Source organism: Pan troglodytes, chromosome 5, assembly GCF_028858775.2.
Source record: "Pan troglodytes isolate AG18354 chromosome 5, NHGRI_mPanTro3-v2.0_pri, whole genome shotgun sequence".
Classification (NCBI taxonomy): domain Eukaryota; kingdom Metazoa; phylum Chordata; class Mammalia; order Primates; family Hominidae; genus Pan; species Pan troglodytes.
This window is the reverse complement of record NC_072403.2, coordinates 84,330,716-84,356,386: the sequence shown is the minus strand read 5'-3', so window position 1 is coordinate 84,356,386 and position 25,671 is coordinate 84,330,716. Positions and strand designations below refer to the sequence as shown.

The window sequence follows — 25,671 nt, the reverse complement described above, 5'->3', positions numbered from 1 at the left end:
GGTGCAACTTCCTGGATTTCCTAGATCCAGGGCTGGACTCTTGACACAAGCCTGTCTATCAAGGTATTTCATTTTTCTGGTCAGAGATATTTGTTCGGCATTAGGCATGGATCAAGATAATCCAAAGGAGATTCTGCTGGAATGATGGGACAATTGTGGGTTTTTAAAATCCAACTAATACATTTACATTTACAAAAACCAATTGACCACCAAGTATGTGATAAGATAGGTATATACTTTAATTAAAGGAGTTCTGTGGTAAGAGCTATAGAGCAGCAGTCACCAACCTTTTTGGCACCAGCGGCTGGTTTTGTGGAAGACAGTTTTTTCCAGACCCGGGGGGAGAATGGCTTCAGGACGATTCAAGTGCGTTACATTTATTGTGCACTTTATTTCTATTATGACATTATAATATGTAATGAAATAATTATATAACTCACCATAATGTAGAATCAGTGAAGCCCTGAGCTTGTTTTCCTGCAACTAGATGGTCCCATCTAGGGGTGATGGGAGACAGTGACAGATCATCAGGCATTAGAATCTCATAAGGAGCACGCTACCTAGACCCCTCCCATGTACAGTTCATAATAGGGTTCACACACCTATGAGAATCTATTGCTGCTGCCAACTGACAGGAGGCAGAGCTCACTTGCCTGGCTCACCTCTGGCTGTGTGGCCCAGTTCCTAACAGGCCACAGACCAGTACCAGTCCGTGGCCCAGGGATTGGAGACCCCTGTTTTATTGGGTCTGACAACCTAGACTGGGGTTATTAATGAGCAGCAGGTGGGGTAATCGGAGGAGGCAGGGTAGACAAAACTACTTTTGAAAATTTAAAGAATAATTCTTTGTTCTATCTCCTTTACTCAAACTGTTCCTGAAGTCTGCATATTATGTATTCATGAAGTTTGATAGTGCAAATGGTGAGTGGTCAGGGGAGGGGGGAGAGAGCAGGGAGAGGGAGAGGGAGGAAGAGAGAGAGAGAGACAGAGAGAGAGAGAGAGAGAGAGAGGCTTACAAAGAGGTTTCAGGGAATGGAGAAGAGCCCACCTGCCTCCTTTTCCTATCCCCCACCCCCATCGTAAGGCAGAGTCGTTCAGGCAACTTGTGGGAGACCAAGCTGGCCAGGAGCTGCCTCGTCACAGAGAAATAGCTTAGGATTTTTTCTCACCTTGTGAACTCTTCATTCTTTAATATCTAGCTTAACTGTCAGCAGTTAGTAGAGGACAAAGAGCACTTAGCATGGCAGGATCCCGAGTTGGTCAGACTTTGGTTCATCTCTCAGCATATGTGACCTTAGCTTGTTGCTTCACTTGTCTAAGCTGCAGAGCCTCCTATGAGAAATAGGGGTCCTATACTTACCTCATAGGACTGCTGTGAGGGAGTAAATATAATCCCATAGCCTTTGTATACAAATCAAATACAGTAAGTCCTAACTTGGACTAACTTAACCACCTGATCTTGGAAACTGTGATTTTAAGTGAAACAATGTACAGCAGGTCCTCGATAACATTGACAGAGGAAAAAAAAAGTTTTTTTAATATGTCATTTTACTTAAAGTCACAGTTTCTCAGAACTTAATGACATTGAGGATTTACTGTATGCTATCATAATTATTTCTTTATATATATAATGATCTCTTTCAATACACAGGGAGCTACTTTAATACAGGGCTACTTTATATTCTAAGTACTTAATACCTAGTACTTAACAAAATTCTTAATAATGTTGGTTAAGTATAATCAGATAATATATTATCTGGGATACATATGGGGCTGGGATTTCAAGAAATAAGTTGTCAGAGTCAGCAAGAAACCATGAAGACTTAGCAAAATTGCCTTTCCTCAGGTTCCTTCCTCCCATGACCGTAGGCTCTGAAATCCCAACACCGGGTAGCTTTATATGGTTTGAAGCAAGATTACTGCTCTTCTCCTTCTGTCTAGACAATAATTCTGAAGCCCACTCTCATCACCTGTTTCAGTGGCAGACTTTTCTCCTGGCCTCACCCAGCTCTGAGCTTTCTTAATGCACGCGCATCAAACAGCTTTAAATCTGACTGTTTTAAATTGAACTGACCAGTTGTTTTTGCCTCTTACTGACCCAGCCTAACAGATAATCTTGTGTCTTGTAGACCAAACAAATGGATGATTTAATAGGGTAAAATTCAGTCAACTGTTTAAAAACTATAAATAACTGATGCATTCATGTCTCCAATCTCTTTATTGCCTCAAATTTTATGTTGATGTAACTGTGTTTACTTTGCTTTACAAGTTAAAGCCAGCATGGTCTATAAAAAGTTAAGAGCTCTTAGAAAGACAAGACTAGATCACAAAAGTTATTTTACTACAATGCAAGATGAAAGTAGTGCTTGCTTACCAAGTGTTTCATGAGAGGTGATGATTATTAAATACATGAGCACACTTTCAGGTAAGAAAAAATAATAAAATAACCTAAAAAGTTAATAATGTCTCTTTGAATATATTATTTTGGATATCTATCTATATTTGAAGATACTTTTATTATCTAAGATTCTATTAAAGATAATTCAGCGTAAATGTATTGCTTATTTTTTGTTAAATTGGTATCCTCTAAACCAAAGTTATATAAATTAGTCATGGGTTCAGAAGAAAAAGATGGAAAGAGGAAATATACTATGATGAGAGACGCAGGAATCAATTTTTTGATATGTCACGTACTTGAAATAATTTGGCAATTGGACAATAGAGTTGTCTCTTTTATTAGCACATTCAAACAGCAGCAGAAAACAACCTTCCATTTGATTCTTACTGAGATTTATTATTTTTAATAATGCCACTTTTCAGAAGTATAGTCATGTGCTCACTTAGACAGGCTGACGAAGTGAAAACTTGTATGTGATGCAAAGTACCCTTTGGGCCATCGATTAAGACATAATATAGTGCAGTGACAAGTCAAGTCAAATGCCCACAGCAGACAACAAACCCCAGCCTCCCCTTCCCATGGCCTGGCTCCCATTTTGCACCATAGAACCCACAATGGAAATCTGGCAAGACATAGAACACATATGGCTACTGACTGACATGAAAAGTAAATTTTATTAAACATGTTTACATACATGAATTGGAATTTCATTTAAAAGCACAGGGGAGTGTTAAGACAAGTGGTCAAAATAGAAAGATACTACCCAATTATAATCAGTTGATTCTTGGCCACTAAGACAGAACGGAATCTAATAGAAGTGCACCAATGCTTCAGTTCCTCCTGCTCAGCATGGTGAGCAGTGGTCAATCTGTGCCCTGTGGAATGATGGGCAGATAATTCTGGCATGTGTAAATAATAATAAATAATTCACTTGGTGCAGGCAGTATGTCTATGAATTAAAACCTAGTGTGTACACAGTGTCTACATGTGTTACAGCCCCACAGTAGGAATCTACACCAAAATATGTATTAGAAGGAATTTGGTCCGTACTACATCACGTTTTCCGGAGGGTAAAAAATAAAGTCCATCTATAGACATTTCACCACAGACCCAGAGACTGAGTCTGGCTAAAACCTGCAAAATGTCTATAACAAAAATGGATGGCTTAGATTTCTTGGTTATTTCGGTATAGTAATTAACAAGCAAACTGTACAAGTACATGCAACATACAAGCTGGCCTATGTGGAACTAACATACATTATTAAATAACCTTTTGTTTCTTTTCTTTTTAAAATTTTTTTTTTTACAAAATGTGCATGCAGCTCTGAACAGTTCCAAGTCATGCTGCTCTATTTGTGTAATCACAAAAGTGGAGGGACTCATAAAAGGAGGGAGAACATATCAATGCACCTGCAGAGACTGCAGTTTGTAGCACATGTACAGAATGTCACAAGGGAAATTCAAGGCCAAGAGAAACTAAATGAAAATGCAAATTGAAAGTTCATTTTGTTTATTTTCCCCCCAAAAAGTAAGATACTTTGCATTAAAAAATCAAGCTTTGTGCTTGCATCAATCTCAAAGAAATGTAAACTAAAATTCAATAAAAACAATAGTTTAGTGCAGAATATTTCAACTGGAATTTCCAGTGGAATATTGAACAGCTCATACCATGCTCTTTCCAGGGCAGATGGGTGTGTCTACACTGAGGCATGGCTGAGAAGCCTGGGCGTAGCTCAAAGTGTCTTAGGCTCAAATCCATTCCTAGTCACCATTTTTGGGAAGTCAAAGTATGGTTTATACACATGAGCATTTTTTTAATATCAGGAAGAAAAAGGCATTACAAGGAGTGTTTTCAAAGTACAATTATGCAGTTAGTTTTAGTCCCCAGCATTAGTTGCAGATTGACTTCTTTAAAAGTCTTCCATGCAAAACAATGGAAACCATAAATTAATTTTCTAGAATGCAAACAGATAGGCTCTTCATTAAAAAAGTACTTCTGTGATTATTTATTTTGGAAGATAACTTTTTGTCTCTTGGGTATCCACACATAAGACTTTAAATAATTATAAAATGAAAGCTAGTGAAACCCTTCCTTGGCTTCACCTTATGTAGCTGTTTAACACTTTGGGGAGATGCTACAGAGACTACTTCAGCCCTTTTTTTTGGTACTTTTGGAAAAAAGAAGGGAAGAATCTCTGTTAGCATCATGAGGCCTGTCATGACACAGCCAAAAAAAACTAGTGGAAATAACAGATGTGGTGAAAACAAAACAAAAAAGAAACGAAAACCAACAAACAACACACAAATAAACAAAACACACAAAAGAACAAAACAACTCAAACATCAGGGAAATAACACTGCTTGTGGTCTGTGCAGAAACGTGTAGAATACAACTTTTCACAGAGTGAGAGTTTCCAGTTTGTTCAATATGGTGTGTGTGTGTGTGCATGTGTGTGTGTACGTGTATGCGTGGATTTAAAGTTTCCTCTTTTTCTATTTGTTAGAAGCATCAGTGACTCTCACCAGCATGTTGATTCTTCCTGTAAATTTGATAGATTGCCTTGTTCTGTCATATGAAGCCATGTTTTAAATAACAATTGGGACATATTATTGAAAAACTACTACAGGCAAAACACAAGTTGATTGTCTGTCTCCAACAATGCTTTCGATCATGAAATATGTGGTTCAGATTATTATCCTGAAAAGTAGAGTTTTATTGGAATGACTCTGGTATGAGTTCACTATGATCGAATACAGGGAGGCCCAGTTGAACTTTCCAGAGATGACTGGGAAGCCCGCCGGGTGAGGGGAGTGAGTGTGGGATCCACCAGTGAGGACGGTGGGAACAATTTGTACCATCCGATCACCATGCTGGACAGGTCGAGTTCTTCCAACAAGATCTGAGCCACACCCATAAAGCATTTGTGGTCCATTCTGCCATAGTCTCCCCAGACAATCACCTGCAGAGATAGAGAAATGCAACATTACCTGGACTTCTCTCTGCTTCACATTCGAAGGGCTCAAAGCAACTATGCTGTAAAAGTGGGCCAGTCAGTGAAGCAGAGGAAAAGAATAATCAATACAACTATCACCAAGGAGAAGGCACAGATAAGAAGATACACTAACCTTAAGGTGCTCATAGACACTTCACAATAATTTTAGTCTGATGGAATGAAGGATTGTGTGTTCCTAGTCAATGAGGAGTATTATCTACATAAGCCATGTTAAAGAAATAAATACATAAGAGTATTTTTATATGAATGCAACACCTTTCTTGTGTAACTACTATCTAATTAGCGATGTACAGGACCATAAAAATCTAAAAATTAAAATTTGTGCAATTTAGGAGGGCAAGATGAGCAATCCAACTCAGTATACCATGGAATGTATGTACCAGAAAGTATGTACAAAGAATGAGAGTATTCATTTGATTTCTTTCATATTATGGTCTTTTTAGTGAAGGGGTAGGTCAAAAAATAATTGTGAGCTGGTACCTTTTGAGGACTTGCCTGCCAATTTTGATTTAGATGATTAATATTTCAATTAGATCATTAAAAATTACCACAATCTAGGTCAACTTCTATTGGCTACTAGTGTCAGACAAGCCTTCCATTTCACATACTCCCAGGTTCTATTTTCTAATACTTCAGTCGTCTGTAAAGGTTCTCAACTGAACTCATTCACCTGTTTTACACAAGCAGAGTTGGTGGTGAATCATGTCTTCAAAATTTACTGAGTAACTTTGTGAAATTACTTTACCTCTTGAATCTCAGACATAATCTTTAAAATGGGGATAATGATACTTATTGCACATGTTAGTTACAAAATTTAAATAATGTATATAAGCACCTAGAAATGCATCTGGCACTCCACCAGGGCTCAATATTTGCTGGTGTCTGCACACTTCTCTTTTCCTCTCCCTCTTCCTCTTTGTACCCCATGTTTGGTATATAGCAATGCTCAACCAACTATTATTAACATTGTTTTGTTTGCTATATCTGTATCTATCTATCATCTATCTATCTAGTGAGGACATTATCTATCTATTTATTATCTATCTATCTAGTGAGGAGTGAGGAGGGCTGGGAACAGGGCAAAGCTACAAGGAGAGGATAGAGAGAGAAAAGACAAGAAGAGAGAGAGATAAAATAAAATTGTTCTCTATTAGACCCACCAAATATTTTTGATATTATATATTATTTATATTATAAACTAACCATTTGAATTTTGTATACTCAAGAATATTATCCTACATTTATCTTTACCAAATTTTATTCTCTTTGTGTTTGACCATCTCTTCGATGTATGGATAAAACAGACATTTCAATGTAAAAAGCCAAACAAACTATTACTGACCTGAAGAACTTTACCCTGTGGACTTTCATCAAAAACCAGAGACTGCTGATACAAAGGATCAAGGGTTTTTCGTGCAATTCTTGTCTTCTTCTTGGCTATACAGGCCCCATTTTCCAAAAGATATACTTTGACATATGGAGCTAAACAAAGGTATATTAACATATAGAAATTATTCCTTAAATTCAACTATTTTTTTAATTAGAGAATTCCCTATTAGAGAATTAGAGATGCTTACTGAAAGTTTCCCATTGACTGTTTAAATTACTTAAAATTTCCATTGCTCCATAAATTCTGTTCCTTAAATCTATATGTTACCATTACTGCCATTTTCCTCATTTTGACTCAATGTATACAAAGTTATTTGAAGACTTTGACTTACTTGGGTTACAATGCAGGTTTATATCTTAAAGCTCATTGTTCCCTTTTTATGATTAGAACTATATTCTTTTTTTCTTTTGCCTTTCTAAGTGTGCAAAAAGAAAATAATTGACACAAGCTAAGAAACGACCATAACTAAACTTTAAAAAAAATTTTATAACATACTTCCTAACACCTTCTGAAAGAATAACTGTGCAAGGAAAACCCAAATCCGTTTTAATAACATCAAAGAACACAGAAACACTGCTTTTTTAATCAATCAGATGATGCAAAACAGAGCATATGAAATTCAAATGCAGCAAATGTTTTTATTTGTTTGCCTATTAAATAGTCCCTTCACCAAATTCAGGAATACTTCTCCTTACCAGGTGTAGATTTGGAACCAGGCTTTTGTGTGAGGCTTCGTGCTCTAATGACTTCCACTTCTAATTGGCCCTTTTTGTCCTCCATTCCAATTTGTATATCACCTGTAAATGGAAAGGAGCAAGATGTGTTTCAGCTTCTTTGCAGTTATGTGCAGTTAAAACAAAAAGGAGAGCCCGTAACAGACTACAGATTTTTATCTTCATGATTTTGATAAGAAACTAATACTTAGACCCCTCACTCCACAATCCACTTTTCTTTCTCAGTTTCCAAATCAAATCTGGAAGCCATTCTCTTATTTTTTCTGGTATTAATACCTCTTATGAGATTTGCAAATTAGTTAATAAATGACTATAACAACACTAAAGTATTTCTATAATTCTTGTACTTAATAAGATTTCTTACTCTTATTTCATCCAGTATATAATAAAAAATTGTAACCATATGTATTTTCATTATCCAGAGAAAGCCACCATTAATATTTGGTGAATATCCTAGCATTCTTATACTTCTATCAATCTCTCTGCCTGTCTATCTATCTATCTATTTATCTATCTATCAGCAATCATGATCATACACCATCATTTTATTGACTGTATGGACTACTGCATGGACATGTCATTACCTATTAAATCAGACTCCTATTGATGGAAATAAAGGTAATTTACATAAACTATTTTATAGTGCAGTGTATGTAAATAGGGTTATAATGAACAGTTTTATAGGAATTCTTGTACGCATTCTTGTATCAGTTATTTTTTGAACATAAAATTCCAAGATTTTAAATTTTCATATCTAATAGTATGGACATCCAAAAATTCCATGCATACTGCCAACTCCTCCAGAAAGGCTGTACCAGTTTGCACTATCACCAGAAATATAGCTCTTCCTGCTTCCCACACTCTAACATTGGTATTAGCAATATGTCTAATATCAGTATCAAAAATATGCTTAATTTTTGCCAATCTGGTTAAAACGATATTTTAATTTGCATTTCTTTGATTATTAAGGAGCACTATGTAGCCCATGTATAGTTTGATACAAAATTAGATTAGCAACTAGAATGAGTCCCTTCCTTTTTATTTCATGAAAATATTTGTTTCATAATTTTCATGTCTCTTGAGTTCATATTTATTAGAACTCATCTGTGAAAATATCTGGGTGTATTCTCCCCATTTTTTGGTAAGTAGAATGTTAAATACTGGTAGTTATAGTTCTACTCAGGTTTTTTCAGCTTTCTATTTACTCTTAAATTCTTTGTGGTAGGTTATAGTTTTTAACAACTGTCCATCTTAAATAAATTTCCAAATTTTAAGCTTTATTTATTTATTTATTTATTTATTTTTTGAGACAGAGGCTTCCTCTGTCGTCCAGGTTGGAGTGCAGTGGTGTGATCTTGGCTCACTGTAACCTCCATCTCCTGGGCTCAAGCGATTCTCCTGCCTCAGTCTCCTGAGTAGCTGGGACTACCGGCATGTGCCACCATGCCTGGCTATATTTTGTATTTTTAGTGGAGACAGGGTTTTGCCATGTGGGTCAGGCTGGTCTCAAACTCCTGACCTCCGGTGATCTGCCTGCCTTGGCCTCCCAAAGTGCTGGGATTACAGGTGTGAGCCACCGTGTCCAGCCTAAGCATTTGTATAAGTGGTATCATTCAGCAATTTTCCTTCTTCACTTAGTAATATTTTCTTAGATATCCATCCAAGTTGATGTGTTGAGATCTAGGACATTCCCTTTAATTTCTCTATAATATTCCATTACATGAATGTCATATTTATTTATCTACTCTCCAATTAGGGGTCTTGGTTTTCCTATTTGGTGCTGCTACAAAAAAATGCTGCAAAGAGTTTCTTGAGGATATGTAAATTAGAAGTTGTATTGCTGGGTCACAGCACATCTACATTTTTATTTTTACTAGATGCTGCCATATTATTCCAATTGGTGACTGCACCAAATTATGCTTCTAATAGTAGTGTATCAGAATGCATATTTCTGAATGTCTTTGCTACTTATATTGAAAGATTTAAAGAATTTGGACAATCTGATGTGCACGTGTGTTTTGTAGAAACGTTAACAGATAAGTAAACTCCACTCTATTTTCAGTCTGATAATTTTCTATCATAAATTAAAACTGAATTTTATCAAACTTTTTTTGCATACTTAAGATGGTCATTTTTTCTTTTTTATTACAGCAATGTGATCAATTATATTAGTTTTCAAATATTAAACCAACCATGTGTTCATAAAAAAAATCCCATTTGGTTGTGATAATATTATTTTTAGCATTGCTGAATTTGCTTTTCTTGGGGTTCATGAGGGTCTCTGGAAAGTATGACTATATTTATTTTCAGTTCTGAAAATTTTTCAATTATATATATAATTTTTATTGTTACATTTTATTGTCTTTATTTTCCATTTTACTTTTTATTTATTGATACATAATATGTACATAATATATGTACATATTTTTGAGGTATGTGTGATAATTTAATACATTCATATACTTTGTTATGATCAAATCAGTGTAATTGGGATATCATTACCTTAAATATTTGTTTTTTCTTTTATGCTAGAAACGTGAATAATTCTCACTCAACCATTATATTTTCAATGGCTTCTGGCCTATACTCCTTCTTTCTCTATTCTGGGACTAATTAGACATATATTAGACCTCACTTTTCTGCTCGGTCTTATAACTTCTTATTCATATTTTCCATTATTTTATGTGTCCAATTAATTCTGGATACTTTCTTATGGCTCTGTCCTCCAATTAACCATTAACCAATTCTCTCCTCAACTCTGTCTAAACTGCTGGTAATTCATCCATTGAATTCTTAAGTTTAGTTTATTTTTCAATTCTATAATTTCTATTGGGCTCTTAAAGATTTGAGTTTTCTGATGAAATTCTCCATCATGTTTTTTATTTTAGGTAATCTTCTTTTTCTTCTTCATGACTTGAGATGATGTCCTGAAATTGCATGAAGAAGCTTTTCCTTGTTTGTTTGTTTTGTACAGATTGTTCAGTTCACCACTCAGTGTGCTCTTTCAATCTCTCAGGTTTTATGTTTTTCTTAAAACAGTTCAGGCATCATTATTTTTCTCCAAAAACTGTCTCTCTATTCTCTTTTTAGGCTCCTATTAGAGTAAGTTTGAGCTTTTTGGTTTATTCTTCCTACATCCTGAATTCTCCTCTCTTACAAAAGATTTTTTTTTAATTTAAATAAGCCATGTTATTGGTGGTATTCTATAGTTCTTGTAGCTAATTATATCTTAAGCTTTATTCAGTATACTATTTAGCTCATTCAGAGTTTTAAATTTTAAGTCACTATATTTCCCATTCTCTAACTTTCTTTCTTAAAATATATATACTTCTTTTTTGTTTAATAATCTCTTGGTGTTTTTCTCTGTGGATTATATGATACTTTATCTCTGAAAATTTCTAAGTTATTTTTACTTAGTTGAATCATTTCCATTTTCTCAGGCATGGATTCTCTTTATTTGTCTGGTCAGTTGATCAACTTTGTTGTTCTAGACATTCATTAGTTTTATAATTCTGTTTTAGACCTCAGTTCCTAGAAGTCTTTTGTTCTCTTTTTGTCCTTTTAATATTTCTTAAAGATTTCTTTTTAAATCACACACATATCCCCAACTGTTCTATAAAACCTGTTATGTTTATGCATAACTAACTTCTACCTGTCTCTCAACTTCTTGTCTTCCAAAAATTATTGCTTCCAAAATTTTCAATATTTTTATCTGATTTACTTTCTGGAATTTGCCTCCTTATTTGTAAGCACTATACTTATATTTTCCTTTTTGCAGTTTTAGATATTATTATTGACTTCAATTTTGATCTCTTTCACTGCCTTCCTACCCCTACTACATACTTGACAATTTCTGTCATCCCATTCTCCCAATATTAATATTTATATTATTTTGACTATGTAACCTTATGCATAACTTTGTGAACTAGAATATTATAACTACTTCTTATTTCTTAGACAGACCTTCTTTTTCCCTACACTTAATTAGTATCTTTTAAAAAAGCATTTGCTTACATTTTTATGAAGACCTCACTAGTTCAAATCTTAGTTTCTCCTGGTTGTTTATCTCTTCCATAAAAATCAAACCCATTAGGTATTCTATAGATTTTATCTCATGAAGTCTGACATGATGCAATTTGAATGCTGCTTTGAAACCTAGCTGCAGCTATCTTTAGTTCTTCCTTTGCTATCATCCTGGGTATCCCAATCATATTTACCTTGTGAGGAAGCATTTATTTTTTGGTTCCATCTTTTTTTTTTTTTTTTAGTTCATAATTTTGAAAAGTCGTTTAGTTCATTCGGTCAAAGTAAATCTTCAAGTAGCTTTCTGAGAAATGTTAGAAATGAGGAAAATGATTTGAGGCCTTGCTTGGGGCCGAGTATATACCTACTCTAGCCTCAAAATTACGTGATAGTTTGGCTGGCTTTTGTATTCTAGGTTGGAAATCTCTTGTTACTCCGAATTCTGAAGGTAATGCTCACAGTCTTCTGGCTTCCAGTATATTGAAGAATCCAATGAAAATACGAAGAGCTCAATGAGAATCTGATTTTTTTTTTTTCTTGGAGACGGAGTCTCGCTCTGTCGCCCAGGCTGGAGTGCAGTGCCCTGATCTGGGCTCACTGCAAGCTCCACCTCCTGGGTTCACACCATTCTCCTGCCTCAGCCTCCCAAGTAGCTGGGACTACAGGCGCCCACCACTATGCCCAGCTAATTTTTTTTGTATTTTTAGTAGAGACGGGGGTTTCACCGTGTTAGCCAGGATGGTCTCGATCTCCTGACCTTGTGATCCACCTGTCTCGGCCTCCCAAAGTGCTGGGATTACAGGCGTGAGCCACAGCGCCCCGCGAGAATCTGATTTTTGATAGTTTTTTTGTAAAATTATTTTTCCTCTTAGGAGGCTTGCATGATTTTCTATCAAGCCTCAGTATTGTGAAATTCCACTATGTTGTGTCTTCAAGCTGATCTATTTTCATGCATTTTGCTGAAGTTCTTTCCCACTGCAAGATTACAGACAGATTAACTTAAGTGTTCTCCAGTACTTTTTAGTGTTTTTCTCCACCTTCCCTTTTCTTTTTTATAGTTGAGTCTAAAATATTAACTTTTTTGGTAAGTTGTGTAGGCATGAGGGAATTCCATTAATTTTTTCACACAGGTAAATAGTTATGTTACTATACTTTACTGAACAGTCTTTTTTTTTTTTCTTCCATGCTGTGAAATGCCACCCTTGTCCTACATTTACATCTATTATATCAGGGTTTCTGGTAATTCAAATATTTATGGCTAATTTTACTTCCTTTTTCATAATATCTCAAATTAGAAAAATGCACTTGAAATTAGAATAGTTGTTTGCAAACAGTAACTGTAGCTAAAATGTTGCTTCTCACTTGTATTGCTATTACACAATTTTAAATATTTTAAATGACTTTGTCAAACACAAAACATCAATTTTCCTGTAGAAAAAAAAAATGATTCTTACCCATTGCAGGGGTGGCAAGGGTTTGGCGGCCAACAAGCTGGGCTGGTCCCAATCCATCAAGAAAATCACTGAATTGACTGTCAGCTCCCAGTCGCACTCCAGGAAATATTAAACTATCAGCAAAAGGATAAAAACCAAAGGAAAAAACCCATGAAATCTTCTAGAATTCTTTTCACTAGTTTCCACTTGACTAATTATGATCATGAAACATAAATATTACTTAGACAATCTGTTTTTTTAATTGATTCTTTGCATTGCCTTTGAGCCAAGCATATGAGGCTTAACATTGACTGAGGAAAGGTGTAAACTCTCAATTTAACACCTAATGCCCTATTCAAGAGGGCTCAGTTATAGTTTTTAATATACCAAGTTCCAAATCCTTATATAAATGTGTTGCTGACAAAAAAACATAAGATGTGAATTTTTATATCATAAACTTCACACAGATACTTGCTCATGAACATTAGGTAACATTCATGCTAAATTTTTAAAGTGGCCAATAATTTCTTGAATAAATGTTCAAGTTCTTATTTATAAACATTTAATTGATTCAAAGATGAATTATTTGAGACTTTTATTTGGTTCCAATGGAAATTAATTGGTTAAAAAATCTGTATTTCTTCCTATAATACAACTTCCTGATAGCCCCAGGATGTAAGCTGCACAAGGGCAGTGCCTGTTCTCTTCTTGTTGACTGATGTAGTTATCACTGGGTAATGACAACTATGCTCAGTATGTGATAGGCATTCAATAAGCATTTTTTGAATGAGCATATTTCTATAGAGACTTACTCTTTCCATTGTGCTTTCACATCTATTATTTCTTTTAACCAAGGGAATTAAATGGGACACAGATTATAATCCCATCCAGAGACCATGAAAATAAATCCAAGAGATTAAGTGGTTTATGATGGAGGCAAATTTTATTTGTTACTTTTTTATATCAGAAAATGATGTGTTCAAGTCTCATTTGTATATTACTTTATGCTACTTCATCAAATATGGGTATTTTGTCAGTAAGTTTATCTCTGTAACTTTCATACCTGCTGATTTTTGTTCTTATATTCCTTACTGGAAACATGCATAACAAGCCAATCATTTGACCAAACAGAGACCAACTAGTTTCAGGAATGGGAAAGAATATCACAAACAGTAACTTGGCATAATTCTGTTAAATTTTCTAAACAATATAGAAAAATTCCAGTAAAGACAAGAAATTAGAAATATCAAATTGGTATATGAGTAATGTGAATGGTAATGAACAAATAATTATGGAAAATTTATATGTGGTGAATCTCCATGTAATCCAAAACAACACATTAATTACTTATTTGTAAGATCCACTACCTCAGTAAAAAGTCAATTTTACCAGAAATATTCTCAAGCATAGGAAGAAGCAGGTTTTGTGCAGGATCCATATGAAATGGTAAAAAAAAAAAAAAAAGAAAGAAAAAGAATCGAACAGAGTAAATTTTTAAAAATCGTATTCTATTTTTTCAGAATTAACTAAAACATTTTAGTCAGAAAAATAATGAAGCTGATAGACCCTGGATTATTTCCTAAGGTAAAAATGAGTCAGCAATGTTTTAAAAACAAGAAAATGTAACTTACATATATGACAGTGTTAGACTTAGAAAAGCTTAGGGTCCAAAATAGCTTGGAGAAAATTAAGAAAATGGGAAATCAGTTCCTTACTTATAAATTTTAATTTGGACTTTGGTGACAGGGACAGACTATGAGTTTCCCATATGAAAGAGTCCATTACCTGTGGCATTTGTGCACTAAACATCCGGTAAGGAACTAGTCTGGGCTTTCCTAGATGGAGGAAATCAATTTGTTCATGTGGACTCAGAATTTCTTCACCCTTTGAAAGGTATGAATGACCAGGTGTAGAGGTGTGTCCATGTGTACTTACTTATAAGCCATCAGGGTGGTTTAAAATGGATGGTTGAACTTCTGATTAAATAGAGAAGCTGCACAGTAACAGTGGCTTTGTTATCTTACTGATTAGTACACAATTCCTGGTTCCACAGCCATGCAGACGTGCTGACAGCACTTACTTGCCCTCAGAGCTGTAACTGTTGATGCTGCCGTCAGTAGACTCTCGGCTCGGCTGCCTTACCATCTTTCTCATTTCAGCTGCCATGCCTGTTTCTGTGCTTCTCTGGATGGTACTTTTTAACTTTTTGTGGCCAGACTCTGACAGGAGAGAGTAAAAGAAACTCTAAGTTTTATTTAGACAGTTTACTCCTGAATATCAATTGATCCTGCAAATACAATAGTTAATTTTACACATAATTACAAATTTAATCAGAAAAATAGTAACCTAAGGGAGTACTTTGCTTGATTCAGGCTCCTTGCCAAAGTATGCTTGGCTAAGGGGAGTACCACTGGATGCTATGCCATGGCCACAGTTTCAGTGACTGCCTAAATCTCAATCAGCCAAAATGAAATCATTGTATTATTGATGGTGACAACTTCAATGAAAATCTGAATTTGGCACCCAACTGTTATGTGGAAAGATAATGGTGAACAATCTAATAGGTTTCTCCTAATACGGAATTCACTAAATGTGTATGAATAGTCCTAAAGGACAGGTCGTGTTCTTTTAAGGAGAAGGTGCATTTGGAACCCAGTATGAAAAATACCACAGTTTTACTGTCACGTATCAGCAATCCTCATAAAGAGAAACTAGTATTTTAATTGATGATTTTTGCAGCACTTTAACATACACTATATAATATTTATACTTATTTATACTCCATATAGATTATGGAGTTAGGTGTAACAGGTTTTATCTTAATTCAAAGACTACACAGCTATCTCATGGCCTTTTGACTCAGCTGCATGAGTTCTGACTGGCAGTTTGGGGTGTACACCTCCATTTGTACTGGGAATTACATACATTTGCATTTCAGTTCTTGATAAGCTCAGAGGAATTTTCCTGAGCCACTTTGAAATGCACTAACCAGCATTCTATTCATAGCACGGAAATAAATTCTAAAATATTTACTTGCTTACATGTATAAGCAGTATCAGTAGGTTAGGAAAACTGTTAGACTTTATTACATCTATACGTCCTATATAAATTTCTGGTTTTTGCTTTAGTTTCTGTATAGTATCATATAATACCCATTAATAATATATGAAAAATGCTCTATATACATAATTACATACATAACTACTATATAAACACATTAACTTTTCAATCCACATAAAACCTTTACAAAGCAGGTACCTAAATACACTCTTAGATAAGCCATTTGAAACACTGCATTTTTTCCCTCTCATTTTTGGTCACTGGATTCCTTTTGTAAATTGTCTAATCTAAGATATAACAGGTTATGCTATATGAACTTAATGCTGATCCTTCCTACACATTTAGTATGTTCATTAAAATTTTTATTTCTTATTGTTCTTAACCTTTTTATTGCTCTTTTTGCTTACAAAGACAATATATGTATGTTACAAAATATTTAAATGTTACAGAAATTGCCAACATTGAATGCCCCCTATAATTTCACCACTCAAGGAAGACAATGGTTAGTAATTTGGGAACTATTTTTTCTTTATACCTATACAAGCTTCTTCACTTGGCTACTGTGATCCACATTCTCCATTTTTCCTTCTTTGACATTGGTTGTTACTTCTCAGTCTCTTCTGCTGGATTTTTCCTCTTTGAGATTTTTAGAAATAGACAATCCCTAGACCTCAGGCCTCAGACCTTTTGCTTTCTTCTACACTTACTTCCTAGGTGATCTCTAACATAGCTTTAACATAGCTAACAAAGCCACCTATGCCCTTGTGCCTCCCAAATATACATCAAGGTCTTAGCCTTTCCCATAAATGCTGAAGTCATTAATCCAATTGCCTAGTAGCTCCATTTACAGATCTAATAGGCACTTCAACATTAACATATCCAAGACAGAACTCTTCCCCACCTCCACCACACTACCACCTCCTACTACTAAATCCTCCTCCCACAGTAAATGGTACTACAATTCACTTGGGTGATAAGGCCTAAATCCTTGTAATCATCTTTGATTCCTCTAACACACCCCACACCCAATCCATCAGCAAATCCTCTTGGCTTTGCCTTCAAAATGCATCACAAATCTGGTCATTCTTCTTCCTCTCCACAGCTCCAACCCTATGTCCAGACACTATCATCACTCAAAAGAGCAGTGCCATACCCGTACAGCTAGTGTCACTGCTTCTATTCCTTTCCTCCTCAGAATATTCTTGACATAACAGCCATGGTGAGTCTTTAAAAATGTAAATCTGAATATATCATTCCCCTGCTCAAGATCTTATAATGATTAATCACCAAAGTAAAATGAAAATCCAAAATTGTTATCGTGGCCCAGGAAATGCCATATCATCTGGTCCTTGGGCATCTCACATCTCATCTTCTGCCCCTCATTCCATATGATCAATGCTCTCCAGTCACACTGTCTTCCCTGCATTTCCTCAAGCCTGCAAGCATGCTGCTTCTGGGCCTTTTTTACTTCTGTTTGTCTCTTCTGACTTTCTTGCCTTGCTCCTTATTCAGATTTCTGCTTCAAGACAGGCTGTCTCCTCAGGGAGGCTTTGTATAGTATCCCTTTGCTGTGCTTTTTCTTCAAAGCACTGCTTTATCTGCCATTAAACCTTTATCTGTTTGTGGTCTGTTTTCCAATTAGAATTTAATTTCTATGCGAGCAGGGTCATTGTGAGTATTGTTCACTGTTATTCCTTGTATCTAGAACAGGGGTATAAACTGTTGATAGTGAAATCACACCACATATACTAATGTGCAATTTTCACATTCCATTTAATATAATGTAACACAAACAGGTATATATTTATTCTTTTTAAAGATTGCACTATTCCATTTTATGACTATGTGGTTCATCATTAAACCATCTCTTTATTGATGGGCTATTGGATATTTCCAGTTGTTATAGGAGAGCTTCTACAGAATGAATTACTAGAAGTTGAAATGCTACTGAAAGGGTAGGAATCTGTTTAATTTAAATAGCTATTTCTAAATTCCCCTTTAGAAACATTGTAGTGATTTATACTCCTACCAAGAGTCACATGGATGTTCCCACTTACCTACCTATGGCTCAAGAATTCTCTACCTATCCCCTTTTTGGACTCTTGTCTTGCCCACTTGACTTGTCATTGTGGAACGTGAACACTTACCGAAGGCAGGGACTTCATCTATGGCCATTGTAAATGCTGTTTAGTTTAGTTTTGGCATTTATTCATTTATATGTTGATTCCTTTCTAGAGGTAATTCATTTGTGAAGTCACTATGGTAGAGCAGTGGCCACTCATGGCCACATACTGGCCCGATCTCACTTGAAGGACAGGGGTAAGCCCCAGGGGTATATTACCAAAGTATTGAGCCAAGATGAATTACAAGTGTTTATCCAAGACAGCATGAGATAATAAAATCTGGGTAGAACACCAGTTATTGAAAATCACGAGGATCATGGCTAGAGAAATTGCAGGAACTTTAAATCTAAACGGTGAGGTGCTGCTGAAAACTGGAGGAGAAACAGTTAAGAGGATCAACAATATGGCGGGTTCAGGTTAGAGTGTTAGTTCATTCTGTTTTTTGTTCATTCATCTATCCTATAAATATTTATGGAGCATCTATTATGTGTCATACACTGCTCGAGGTGCTGGAGATATATGGATGGATGAGAAATTTCCTGCTTTAAAGGAGCGTAGATTCTAGTTTGCGTGTGTATACAAGAAAGACAGCGAATAGGACGAGCGCGGTGGCTCATGCCTGTAATCCCAGCACTTTGGGAGGCCGAGGCGGGTGGATCACGAGGTCAGGAGATCGAGACCATCCTGGCTAACATGGTGAAACCCTGTCTCTACTAAAAATACAAAAAAATTAGCCGGGTGTGGTGGCGGGCGCCTGTAGTCCCAGCTACTCAGGAGGCTGAGGCAGAAGAATGGCGTGAACCTGGAAGGCGGAGCTTGCAGTGAGCGGAGATTGCGCCACTGCACTCCAGCCTGGGCGACTGATCAAGACTCCGTCTCAAAAAAAAAAAAGAAAGAAAGACAGTGAAACAAAGAAGATACAATATCGCTGATAGGGAAAAAATTAGGCAGGATGAGAGGGGTAGAGAGTGATGAGGTAGAGCGGGAATTGTTTTGTTTGAAAAGGAGCCAGGGTCTGATTAAGCAGGGCAGGGGGAAGTGACGACACAAGCCATGAGGAAAGAGGGAAGCAGTACACTGCGGGGATCAGTCCTGGTGACGGGAGGCTGTGAGTAATGGTGGCTGTGGCAGAGGGGAAGGGGAAGGCTGCAGTCTTGCAAGTAGTGCACAGGTCCCCAGGCTTCCTCTCCAGTCTTTGTAATGTCGATGTTGACTCCAACCCAGAGGCTCTGTCACCAGTGATCTCGGGCTCTGTGTGTTGCTGGCAGTCCAGATGATGGTGAAGTGCAGACTGTCAATAACTGATTTCTCTTGCATTATCTAACACAGGTTTCACATGATTGTTGTTTATTACATATTTGGTGACAAATGAAAATGAAAACTGAAAAGAAAAACTTTAAAAGTGAATAATCTTTATTCATTTGTATATTTTAGTTGGGATATCAAGTTTTCTTAAAGAAGGGTATATCTACAGGGTGTCTCAAAATTCTTACAGCAGTTTTAAACTTTACTAGCTTCCACGGTGTAAAGGACACAAATGCTTGAAAAACATCATTTGAGGGGCTAGTTATTGAATTTTCTTTTATATTTACTTGATTTTGTGAATTTGAATATTTTTAATATTAAAGTTTTTGTTTTCGTCCTGCTGAATGAAGATGGCAGATGAACTGACATCTAACTGTTGTCTTATTCATATTAATAAATATTCATGAAAAGAGCTTCAATTGATTAAGCAATATAAAGGTCCAGGCAGAAACTCAATAAACAGTTCTAGTTTTAAATTTGCCTTATTTAAATTCATAAGGGCCCCAATATTAATTTGGAATGTGAGGATTAGAAGAAACATTGTTTTATAGATGTGGAAACTAAATCTGGAGAAACAGAATTCATGCAACAAATTCGTTCAGCCCTTACTCTGGGTCCAGTCTTTTCCAGATGCTGGTAATACAGCAATGAGCACAACAGACAAAATCCCTGCCCCAATGGAGGTTACATTCTAGTGGATATAATGACTTGCTTAACATCACATTAGTTAGCAGCAAAAGCTGAATTAGAAACCTGTCTTTCTAAATCTTAGTCTTGCAATCATTCCATTATACAACATTTTAGGAAAATGTAAAGTCTGGTCTTTTTTATTTTGCAAATAGAACAATGGTTATCTACACAGGTATTTTTATGTATACATTCACATATGGCTTTACAAGTTAGTTTGTAAAAGTTTGTTAAAAAGCACATATATTCTATACAAGCACAAATGTATAATTATCTGCATCTATGTACATATACTGTAATTATAACAAACGTGTTACATCTATGTAATATGTTTAATGTCAATATAGTCCATTAAAATATGTACAATATTAGAAAATGCTTTTATGCTTTTAGGAATGCCATCATTATTAATTATTTGTATCCATTGAAGAATCATTAACCTTATAAAGACATAAAGTCTACTACAAATTATGACATGAAACCTTTGATTTGTGAACACCATCTGAAGTATTCTATTAAGAATAAAAAAGATTAGAAAAGTACTGCATTTTAATATTCTCTAGTCACATGAAAAATTACTAAAATCCAAAATGTCTGGGGGCAATATTTCACCCGTGTTCCGGAAGGGCAAACTTTCTCTCAAAGAGTATTCCAAGAGGTGTCATATTTACAGGTGAACTCTTTCTCTCTTTGCTTATTTAGAGATATGTGTTATATTTAGAAACATCCACTGACTTATTAATTCATTCTATAAATACTCATTAAACACCAAGAACCTATGATATAGGCATTGTTCTAGGTGCTTCAGATACAACAGTAATAAGATAGAATAGGGAATACAATAAACATGTATTTTTAAGTTAGGACCATGAGAAACAGGTCAAGGCTAGAAAGATAGAGAGATAGAATATATTGACATGCAGATACAATTAAAATCTATGCTGCTAAATATAAGAACCTGGGGAGGAAATACACATAAAGAGTAAAGAGAACGGAGCTTGGAATATTCCCACAGTTAGAGGTACAGAAGAAAATCAGGACTGTCAAGGAGGCTGAATAGGAGGACCTTTTAAGGTGGGGGAAAAGCAGTAAGTGCAATGGTACAGAAATCAGAAGAAGTAAGTGTGTCAAGAACTAAAAAAATAATGTTGATTACTACTTAAGAGGTTTAGTAAGAAAAAAATATAGACATGACCACAGTGCTTGGCTTCATGGAGATAACTGACTGAGAGGAGTAGATTCAGTGAAGCAGTAAGGTTAGGTGCCTGAAAGGAGTGGCCAGTCAGAAGAGGGAATGAGAGGTGAGTAAATAGAGACAGCTCCTATGACTATTTTGTAAAGGTTTGTCGTGATTGAGAGGTAGTGTTTGGAAAGTCACACAGTATTAGGGGAGGTTGTCCTTTTCTTTAAGATGTGTGGTAGTAGAGCTTGTTTCTATGTAGATTGGAATAATTAGATGAACAGGGAAAAACACATTGTTAGACTTAACATTATCGGTTGGAGAGATGTATAAAGATAGAAAACATCAGATAAATCATCTTCCAATCAAAGCAGTCTCTGAGGCCAAAGCAGTCTCTGATGGAACTGGATACACTATCCAACTCCATCAATTAATTGGAAAAATCAATAAAAGAGTATCACCTGATTAAGCAATTTAGGTCCAAAATAAATGCAATAATGGTTTGTTAACTCACAAAAACAAAGTATCAAGTAAGCATAACCTTTTTGGTTATTCTGAAATAATATTTTTTTTTATTTTTGAGGTGACAAATTCAGTTATTTTGTAAAAATTAATTATTTTTTTAAGAGACAGGGTCTTGCTAGGTCTCAGTAACAAGATCACAGTAAGCTATGATTATGCCATCACTAGGCTGGAGTGCAGTGGTGTGATCACAGCTTACTGTTACCTTAAACTCCTGGGCTCAAGCGATCCTCTCCTCTCAGCCTTCTGAACAGCCAGGACTACAGGCACATGCCACCACACCTGACTAATTGTTTTAGTTTTTTTTTTTTTTTTTAGAGATGGGGTCTTGCTATGTTGCCCAGGCTGGTCTTCAACCCCTGGCCTCAAGTGATCCTCCCATCTCAGCTTCCCAAAGTGCTGGGATTACAGGCATGAGCCACTGTGCCTGGCCAAAATTCAGTTGTTTTTTTCTTTCTTTTTGTGGAACCGCAGTGAGAACTTGAAAATTCAGTTTAAAAAAAATTGTTGTGGTTAGTATATTATACTTGTTCATTTTGTCCTTTAGTCATTCAACAAACTATTTCCTTAGTGCTTTGTGCCCCAGTACTGTATATGTAAGTGTGAAAAGGAAAGAAACCCATCAACCATTTCATAGTCTAGAAGGAGACATAGACAAGTAAAAGTCTCATTGTGATGTGGTATAAGTGCTGTGCAGTGGGTTTATTTTATATGTATTTAACTTTATGTATTTATGTTATGTAAATTCAATGATATGAAGAGAAGAAGAGAAGGGGAGAGAATAATTCAAGCAGTGAGTGTGAGTCGCAGCTTGCAATGCCACTTAATGAGCATGTAAACTGGAGAGATCATGAGCTGAGAAATACAAATCTTCTTTGTTTCAGTTCCTCAAGATAATTCTTGTGTTTATGAAGATTTCTAAAAAAAGGCTGCCTAAAAGCAAGCCAATGGCTTTATCTGGATTCAAACAAAACAGCACCAATGTAGTCAAACTGTGTAAAAGCAGACAGTATTGGACTTATTGAGAGACTGTAGATTGCTATTCAAGAGATTTTCACAGGAAATTTTAACTCTGTGTAGAGGTAGAGGATGGATGGAGGCAGGGTGGAAGGGAATTGTATAGTTCTATTTCAAGCCAGGAGAGCAGCATAGGTAAAGGTCCTGAAGAGAAAGAGTATGGTCCCTCGAGATAACTACATTTCCTGAATCACCAGAGTTAATTTAATGGTGAGTGAAGATAGTGAGGTGTGAAGCCAGAGAAGTAAACACTGGAGGGTCTTTTATCTAAGGCCCTCAGGGTGCACAGTGACATATCATTTGAACTGATGTTGTATTGTTATTAATGCTATCCTTAATAATCTCAAGGTCCTGGTCTTCCTTATACAATTTTACCCATATACAATTGTGTGTAGTTTGTATTACATGCAATATAATATAGTAATATTGTCATCTATCTCCAACAATTATTATTTAAAAGAAAATATGCAGCAGCTCTCCTATGTTGATGCCAGATGCTTCCAATGCGTGGTAACCATATAGTTGGAATTTTTTATTAGTCTTCCCTAATAGTGCCATCATTTTCTTTAGTATTTAAGCAAATAAACACAAATGTTCCTTTTGTGTTGTGCCAAGGTTTTTGAATATATTTTATCCTAAGCCAGATAAGTACAACTTGTAAAAATTTCATAGGTTGGAGGATTATTTTTAGAAAATGGCACAAGAGTTCTTTGGCTTTCATTGCTTTCCTCATTTTCTCTCACTTATTCTCCAGGTTAATCCTATCAGTCATAAACTCCACTATTTTCCTTCCATTTTCCCATTTTCCAAAGATATTTCTAATGAAAGAATACAGTGGTCAAGAAACTAAAAACAGTATCATTCTGAGTATTTTTGTGAGATAGATGGAATCATTCTTTTGATGATATTTTCCTTCAAGAGAATATTTCAAATCTTTCCTAGTGATGTACTTATCCACTTTTATTGCATTTCCCTAACCCAAAAGATATAAAATGTTTTATTTTGTTACAATGTACTTTAAGTTATTTACAGATACTACTTCAGAAAAGGATTCATCTGTTCGAACATTGACCTTTATTTTTATTTTCAGCTCTTCCATGGCTAATAGCTATTCTTTCATTAAAAACCTGGTATTGCTATGATTGACTATAAAGCCTTGCCTGTCAGATCTGCTTAAATCACTCAGTTACACTTACATTTTCAGCAAAACATTAGCTAACATAACTTTGATTTTTCCATTTGCTGAGCTATTGAAAGTATAAACAATAGCAAGTTCAACATGGCTTTTCATGTTTTAAATAATCTTCATATTAAACTTAAAAAGGCTGCCCAAAAATATTTAAGTAAAGAGATTTGTGTACACTGAAACATACCATCTGTACTACCTCTTATTTTGGCTAAAGCCAGATAAGAGACCGGGAAACATCCAGATGCTGAACTTCTCACTCGTGTAAATTGTTTGATTTCACAGCTTCAATGTTTCCAAAGTATTTCTAGTGTTGGGAGCTAAATTATGTCCCTCTAAAACACATGTTGAAGCCCTAACCACTGTACCTCAGAATGTGACTGTAGTTGTAGAAAAGGCCTTTTAAAGCAGTGATTAAGTTAGAACGAGATCATTAAAGTTGACCCTAATCCAATTTGACTGGTGTTCTTATAAGAGCTGGAGATCAGGCCTCACAGAGACACCAGGGGCCACCGGCACAAGAGGGACCACCCTAGGAAGACGCAACAAAATGGTGGCCAACAGCAAGCCAAGGAGAGAGCCTCAGAAGAAACCAAACCTGCTGACACATCGATCATGAACTTTTGACCTCTCGAATGTTAAGAAAATAAATATCTGCTCTTTAAGCCATCCAGTCTATGGCATTTTGTTACAGCAGCCCTAGTAAATAAACACATTTAGGGAGTGGATTTTATTATTTTATCATGTTATTTAATAATTGTGATGATTTAGATACTTTAAGCATGTGGGGATAAATAATCACCTAAATTGCTGAGGATGAGATTAAGCCCCAAATACTGGAATGGACTTGTTTTTCAGGTTGCCTTAAATAAGAAGTGGTCTGAAGGCCAGGCATGGTGGCTTATGCCTGTAATCCCAGCACTTTGGAAGGCCGACGTGGGAGGATTGCTTGAGTCTAGGAGTTCAAGACCAGTCTGGGCAACACAGCGAGACCCTATCTCAACTAAAAAAAAAAGTAATCTGAAGTATTACACGGGTATACTGAAATCATTTATTAACAACTCTTGACAACAGGAAGATAAAGGCTCAGATTTTATTTGCTCAGTAGTAGTAAAAATAGCACATTTACTTCACATTCGTTTTCTTTACTCTTCTTTGGTCTAAGTTAATACCTCAGATGAAGCTGGATTTCATTTACTAAGCATAAACCTAGAATATCTCCTTACTGTCTACCACCCTGACTATAATAATAAAGTAATACTTCAGGTTGAAGCCTAGAAAGAAGCAAATGCTTTATTGCATTGTTTCATATATATATATATTATACTTTAAGTTATAGGGTACATGTACACAACAAGCAGGTTTGTTACATATGTATACATGTGCCATGTTGGTGTGCTGCACCCATTAACTCATCATTTACATTAGGTATTCCTCCTAATGCTATCCCTCCCCCATCCTCCCACCCCACGACAAACCCCAGTGTGTGACGTTCCCCACCCTGTGTCCAAGTGTTCCCATTGTTCAATTCCCACCTATGAGTGAGAACATGCGGTGTTTGGTTTTCTATCCTTGCGATAGTTTGCTTAGAATGATGGT

At 35.8% G+C, this 25,671-nt stretch overlaps 1 protein-coding gene and 1 long non-coding RNA gene across 51 annotated transcripts in view; one reads left to right on the top strand and one right to left on the bottom strand.

The window, feature by feature from the left end:
- Nucleotides 1-3,053: 3,053 nt before the first annotated feature.
- Nucleotides 3,054-25,671, bottom strand: part of RIMS1 (regulating synaptic membrane exocytosis 1) — a 517,655-nt gene continuing 495,037 nt past the window's right edge. For all 50 annotated transcript variants that reach the window (XR_010158065.1, XM_016955814.3, XM_016955798.3 and 47 more), the window contains 5 exons: nucleotides 15,073-15,211; nucleotides 13,014-13,126; nucleotides 7,498-7,599; nucleotides 6,755-6,894; nucleotides 3,054-5,358 (listed from right to left, as the gene is read on the bottom strand). Coding sequence is in view for 49 of the 50 variants with exons in the window: in XM_016955814.3 (XP_016811303.1) it covers nucleotides 5,140-5,358; nucleotides 6,755-6,894; nucleotides 7,498-7,599; nucleotides 13,014-13,126; nucleotides 15,073-15,211 (713 nt within the window). In the remaining variant the exon portion in view is untranslated. The remainder of the gene's footprint in view (nucleotides 5,359-6,754; nucleotides 6,895-7,497; nucleotides 7,600-13,013; nucleotides 13,127-15,072; nucleotides 15,212-25,671) is intronic.
- Nucleotides 22,004-24,741, top strand: LOC134810320 (uncharacterized). The gene is made up of 2 exons (XR_010158066.1): nucleotides 22,004-22,381; nucleotides 24,548-24,741. It is a non-coding gene; the product is annotated as an uncharacterized LOC134810320 (long non-coding RNA).